At 41.7% G+C, this 6,624-nt stretch overlaps 1 protein-coding gene across 1 annotated transcript; it reads right to left on the bottom strand.

The window, feature by feature from the left end:
• Window positions 1-495: 495 nt before the first annotated feature.
• On the bottom strand, window positions 496-1,939 carry LOC142537690 (uncharacterized). The gene is made up of 2 exons (XM_075643183.1): window positions 1,675-1,939; window positions 496-1,421 (listed from the first exon to the last, which is right to left on the bottom strand). Exons 1-2 carry the CDS (start codon window positions 1,937-1,939, stop codon window positions 496-498), a joined length of 1,191 nt encoding a protein of 396 aa, XP_075499298.1.
• Between the last annotated feature and the right edge of the window lie 4,685 nt (window positions 1,940-6,624).

Raw genomic sequence — 6,624 nt, 5'->3', positions numbered from 1 at the left:
GCGTACAACTGCTTCTTTTGAAGAATTCGAAGAACTATCCTCAAGTGTTTGGCATGCTCTTCCTCGGACTTGCAATAAACAAGAATATCATCGATGAATGCAATCACAAAATGATCGAGATATTTACGAAATACTCGATTCATCAAGTCCATAAACACAGCAGGAGCATTGGTCAAACCAAAAGGCATAACCAAAAATTCAAAGTGTCCGTATCTCGTGCGAAAAGCTGTTTTCGGCACATGTTCTTGTCTAACTCACACTTGATGGTATCCAAGAACGGAGATCAATCTTAGAATACACTGAAGTACCTTGCAACTGATCAAATAAGTCATCAATCCTAGGGAGTGGATATTTATTCTTGACAGTAAACTTATTCAGTTGCCGATAATCAATTCACATCCGCATCGTAACATCTTTCTTCTTAACAAATAGAATTGGTGCACCCCACGATGAAGAACTCGGACGAATATAACCTTTACTCAACAAATCCTATAATTATTCTTTCAATTCTTTCAGCTCAACAGGAGCTAAACGATATGGGGCTCGAGATATGGGTTCAGTTCCTGGCATTAATTCGATACTGAACTCAACTTCTCGTTCTGGTGGAAAACCATGAATCTCTTCTGGAAACACATCAGGAAACTCACAGACTACAGGAATATCATAAATCCGTCGCTCATCCTGTGATAGATCAACGGCATAAACCAGAAAACCTTCATGACCAGAATCTAACAATCGGTTCATCTCAATGGCAGAAACTAGAGGAATCTTGGCTTGAGAACCACGGCCATAGAAATTCCATTTAGGAGCAAAGCTAGGCCTAAAACGAACTATTCCTCGATAACAATCAACAGTGGCACGATTTGCAGTCAAAACATCTATACCAACGATACAATCAAAGTCATGCATAGGTAGGACTATGAGATTCAGATACAGAACATTTTCATCGTGAAACAAAACCGCATTGAACAACACATTATCAGTGATAATCATTTTGCCCATCGGAGTAGCAACATATAGATTGATACTAGTGGTGCGAAGATCATGCGAAACAATGAATGCATGAGAAACAAAGGAATGAGATGCTCCGGTATCAAATAACACTCGTGCTATAAAACCACATGGAGTATAGTTACCAGAAATGACAGTACCTGGAGCTACCTGAGCCTCATCCTCAGTCAAGGCAAATACATGAACAGATGACTGATTCTGTGGACCACCTTGCCCTCTGCTCTGATGCGAAGGGCGACTAGGCTGATGGAAAGACTGGGACGCAGCTGGAATTCTATTACTTTGAGCTCCACTACCTGCCTGAGCTGATTTTACCGTCTTACTAGGACAAACTCTAGAAAAATGACCCGGCCGACCACAATTATTACAAACCCCTTGAACTCCAACACACTGATTACTGGAATGCTTGCCTCCACAGTGATCACAGTAAGGTCCACTATAACGTTATCAACCACGGTTCCCTGAACTCCCTGAACTCGAAGAACTAGAACCGGGCTTCTTAAATTGCTTCCCCCGTGGACGAAGAGATGCAGAACCAGATGAACTGAATTGTTGCCTCCCCGACTGATGATGTTGGGTAGAAATTCGATTGCCACTCCTCTTAAGGCTAGCTTCAGCCCTTTTTTGCTATTTCCACTGATTCAAGATAATTCAATGGCTTACCAGTAGAAACAAAAGGGTGCAGATGATCGTTCAATCCTTCAATTAAACTTTCGACAACAGCAACCTGACTCGCAGCAACATGAGGAGCATATCTCAGCATAGCATAAAAAGAATCTGCATAATCCGCAACGGACATATCGCCTTGTTTCAGGTTATGAAACTCAGAAGCCTTATAACTGTAGAATGATGGAGGACAATAACTCTCCTTAAACTTCAGCTTGAATATATCCCACGATGGAACAATCCTCTGAGCATCTAAAGTCATCAAGGTAGTAGATCACCACATTTTAGCACGATCTTTCAACTGATGCACAACTAATCTCAATCGACACTCTGGAGGATACTCGATCAAATAAAACAATTCCTCAATCTCAGAAATCCATAATTCAGCTTTCTCGGCTCCCTCCGAACCACTGAATCGAGGTGGATGCATAGAATGGAAACGCGCAACTAATTCATCCATCCTAAGCTGCTCTAGCTGATCAGCAGCTTGCTCAACAAAATTATCATCAACAACATGAACACGAGGTCTACCACGTCCACGACCTCGACCATGACCTCGAGCTCGAGCTAGAGGAATCTCATTAACAGGAATTTCTCCACCTCCCTCCATTCTATACGATAAAACACCAAAACAGTTAGAATGGAAGTAAACAAAACATATAACCACATAAGTATGTTGTCAAGTAGCATACACAGGCGCAACAACCATTTTAGTGCCAAGACTCAAGTGTCCTAGACTCTAGTTCGAGCGTATCCCAATTTACGCTCTGATACCAAGATGTGAGGCCCATTTACTCTAATGAAAATTAATGATCAAACAATAATGATTTGACTTAAAACTGCAGCGGAAAAAAAATTTAAAATACTTTAAAACGGACCTCAGGGCCTAGAAAAATTTCGCCATGACCTCCCCGTAAATAGTACATTCCGAAAAACTCAAGCAACAATTATATCAAAATATACTCCCACTAGAGTCATTAAAACAAAACCGAAATTAAACAACCTATAGCTGCACTGGCCAGGACTAAACAGAAATTAAAACTTACCAAATACTCACCAAATCAAAAACATCACAGAGTCGACTCAGAACATCACAAAACAACCAAATACTACTACAGATACACGGAGCATCTCCCCGGCAAATAAACTACAATACAAGACTGAAACAAACCCAAGACATACATATAGACTAACTGGGAGACTCCACTGAATAGAACCAATCAATCCAACCTCAATCCCGAGCTCCATTGGCGGAACCTCGGCTTGATGCTGCAAAACAACTCGGGAGATCTACTGTAGAACCCGTAAGTCAGTAGACGTATAAGCCATGCATAATTCTAGATTTTTAAATTTAATTGACTTCATTGCATGATTATTTTAAATGCATTTATTTGAAGTTAATTATTTATTATTTCAGTTCAGTAGTTTGATTTTTAGCATTTCAGTATTTTCAGTGAGGCCGGACCGGAGTTGGAGTTTTGAGATAGAATTTAAGATTCGAGAAATATTTCCAGAAGTTAATTTAGCTAGCAACCAAGTTCATTTAAGTTAGAAAGGGAGGTTTGAGGATTTAATTTAATTATTTGAGGTGATTAAAAAATGAATTCATTTAAGTTATTAAATTAAGGGGTTAGCTCACTAAATTATTTAAAGGATTAGTAAGGCTTTCAAGGATTATTAGTTGACTAGATAATCAATATTTCCCTTTATTTTATCATGCATTTTTCGGCCACCCTTAGTGCTAGAAGATTCATTTTCCAACTCATCAACTTTGACCAATTCTTTGCATGTAATTAGTAGGATAATTCTAGGATTTTTGGGAGCACAATTTAATTAAATAAATGGACATATCCTAGCCTAGAATCAAGATAAATTTTGGCCACCACCTCCTAGAAGCATCCACCAACTCATTTGATACCAAACCATAATTCAAAATTCAAATTCAAAAGGGAGTGGACTTGGTCTTGATCCTTCCTTATATTTTGCACCCATCTTATCTCACTCCCCAACCATTTTCTCCCTCCCTCACCACCGAATTCAGCACCATTCAGATCCATTTTCAGTGTAGAAAAATCGTGAGTCTTAGCTAGAGGGAAGGCAAGAAAATCGAGTTCAAGAAAGGTAGACAAGAAGCGCTCCACCTCCTCCGTGCCGCGTCGTCGTTGTTTCGTTCGTTTTCTTTCAAAACGAAACCAGGCATGTCTAGATTTCTTTCAAACCTCAATCAAGTCATACTATCATTTATTTTTCAGTACATGATCATGTTTATTCAAGCAAAAACCAAGATACATGTCAAAACATTTTGAAACCACACATGCAGAATTTTCGAATTCCTTGGCAAGCTTCACGGTTTCCTTTGTTTTGTGAGTTTCAGGTATTGGATCGACTCCAGGCTCCCAAGGCGGCTTGTATACATGTAGTAGGATGCATTAGGACCATGTTGGTCCATCCAAACCAGCCCCATGCTTGCTGGAAAACCGAAATGACAGCAAGTTCCGCATAGGTGCAGAAATGTGATTCGAAAATTCAGTTTGGATGTCAAGGAGGAAGGATCTGATCTTGGCTGCCCCAAGGGCCTATAGCCATGGTTGGATCACTTCCCTAGCATGTCTAAGTCGTGACTAAGTTGCCCTTTTGGTGGCTTGGTCCATGGCCCCTCGGTTTTTAATCAAAACGTGAAAACAGCCCCTTTCCCCATTCGGCTTCTTCATTTGTTCAGCTTTTGATTTCGTTCTTTTGTTGCTTGGTATGGATCTTGGTTGGCCTATGGCCCTTAGCCACGGTTCATATCATGCTCCTAGATGTCTAGATCGTGCCATGGTCAATCAAATGGCCACTGGAACGACGCAAGACATCGATCATAGCATAAACACTACACACGCATGCACGTTGCTCTCGGTTGGACCCTTCGGTTAAGATTTGGTGTGATGCGCATTGTGGCTGGCCTAGGGCCCTTAGCCATGGTTCAAATCATTCTTTGGGATGTTGGTAAGAGTCCCTGGTCGGTGGTTCATGCCCCTAATGGCCGATAGTCTCGAAACCAATGCAAGTCTTGTAGTGCGCAGCTGCTGTATTTTTGACAGCAAGTATGCTGCTGCTCAGAAGCGTCGTTTGAGTTCTTGGTTGGCTTTTAGCCCATGGCCTTGGACTGGACAGTGCCTCATTGAGTTAGGAAGGTCATGTTTTTGACCGTTCGTCATTTGGATTTTTTTTGAGGTCGTACGAGAATTTACGGTGCAATGTGCCAAATTGACTCTCGAAAGAGCGTTTCGTGTTTTGGCCTCCATTCCACCTAGATTTCGACCCTATCATTTTAGGAGCATTATTTTATGATTTTTCAGCGTATTTTAATCATGAATATACGTCGGTTTGGTGTCGGTTCAGGTTGGCTCGGAGTCATGATTAAATGCGAAGTCATTAGGCGTCATAGTCGCATCTTTTGAACGTAAATTGCATAGTTGGTCATGTTTAAGCTATTGCATATTTTTCATGGCACAGTTAGGTTGCAGCGAGCCTGGGAACGATCCAATCCAATCCAGTTGGTAAAATACAGGAATTTTCATTACGCCAGTTAATTATTTTACGTGCATTAAATAGAAAATGATTATTTTTGAGATTTATGCGATATGGCTTGTGGTTCATTCACTATGTGGGAGTGTTATTTTATACGGTCGCCAGTGACCGATCAGTTCAGTATGGTACCACCCGGTCGCCAGTGACCGGCCAGCTCAGTTCAGTTTCAGCCTCCCCGGTAGCCAGTTACCGATCAGTTCAGCTTAGTGCAGTGGCCATAGGCGTAAAACATAATCTCAACAGAAAATTTTACCAGATATTTCAGTACAGGCTCCAAGGAGCAAATATTTTTATAGTGATTTCCAGTTCAGTTATGCACGTATTATAATTGCTCAGTACAGATTATTTTCAGTATGCCTCAGGACAGGATATGTTAACTCATGCATATTTTAAATTCAGATTTTTACTCGTTACCTGTGATATATGCATGCTGAGTCTTTAGGCTCACTAGACTTGATTGTTGTAGGTACTGATGAGGCCAGGGCCGAGGGCGGGGACCAGTGAGCCAGCTTGGGTCGGCAGTAGTGGCACCCGAGGACCTCAGAGCAGCAGTTGTTATTTTCTTCGCAAACAATTTTATCAGTCGTTGGATATTTTTTTTAAATCGTTGTTGTTGGCAAAACTTTAATTTTCTTCCGCTGCAATATTTTGAAATATTGAACTTGATTCACCAGTGATTTTATGAATGAGGCCATTTAAGTTCTTTTAAAAAGAAAATTTTTAATTTTCCGCAAATTTTCAAGAAAGGAGTTTTAGGCCCTTCACAGTTGGTATCAGAGCGGTGGTTCTGTATAGGGTTTCACTACTACTGACCGCGAGAAGCTCACGAAGCCACGCCTTTGGTCTGTAAGTTTTTTTCAGTTCAGCATTTTGTTCAGCATTTCAGTTATAGCATGAATTATTTTGTCAGCATGCTTCCAGATTTTGAGTATTTCAGTAATAAATTATGGAATTATGCATGTTAGTTACGTATGGGTTATGTTGGAACAGTATGCCCCCTAGACGCATTTTAGAGCGCAACAGAGAGGAGGAGCCTCGCCGAGAGGACAGAGAGGAGCATAGACCGGAGGGAGACCTACCACCGTCTCCACCGCCCCCACCGGACATGAGTGCCCAGATGTTAGCTTGGATGGCACAGTTCTTCGCACAGTTTGCGGGGGGCAATGCCGCAGCCGTAGCCGCAACCGCAGCCAGGCCGACAGGGCCCGAGGCTGTGTATGAGCGATTCATGAAGATGCGCCCGAAGGAATTCTCTGGGGCATCTGACCCCATGGTTGCCGAGGGATGGATCAAATCCCTCGAGGTTATCTTCGATTTTATGGAGCTGGGGGACGCAGACCGAGTCCGATGTGCCACCTACCTGTTCAATGGAGA

Source organism: Primulina tabacum, chromosome 2 (genome assembly GCF_025594145.1).
Source record: "Primulina tabacum isolate GXHZ01 chromosome 2, ASM2559414v2, whole genome shotgun sequence".
Taxonomy (NCBI): domain Eukaryota; kingdom Viridiplantae; phylum Streptophyta; class Magnoliopsida; order Lamiales; family Gesneriaceae; genus Primulina; species Primulina tabacum.
Note: the sequence above shows the minus strand (reverse complement) of the source record. Positions and strands in the feature narration are given on the sequence as shown.

Excerpts from the sequence above, each read along its gene's own strand:
- LOC142537690 (XM_075643183.1), bottom strand. The coding sequence starts at position 1,939 with ATGACTTTAGATGCTCAGAGGATTGTTCCATCGTGGGATATATTCAAG. Across the intron at positions 1,422-1,674 it reads GCACCCTTTTGTTTCTACTG|GCAAGCATTCCAGTAATCAG; the intron begins GTAAGCCATTGA and ends ATCACTGTGGAG.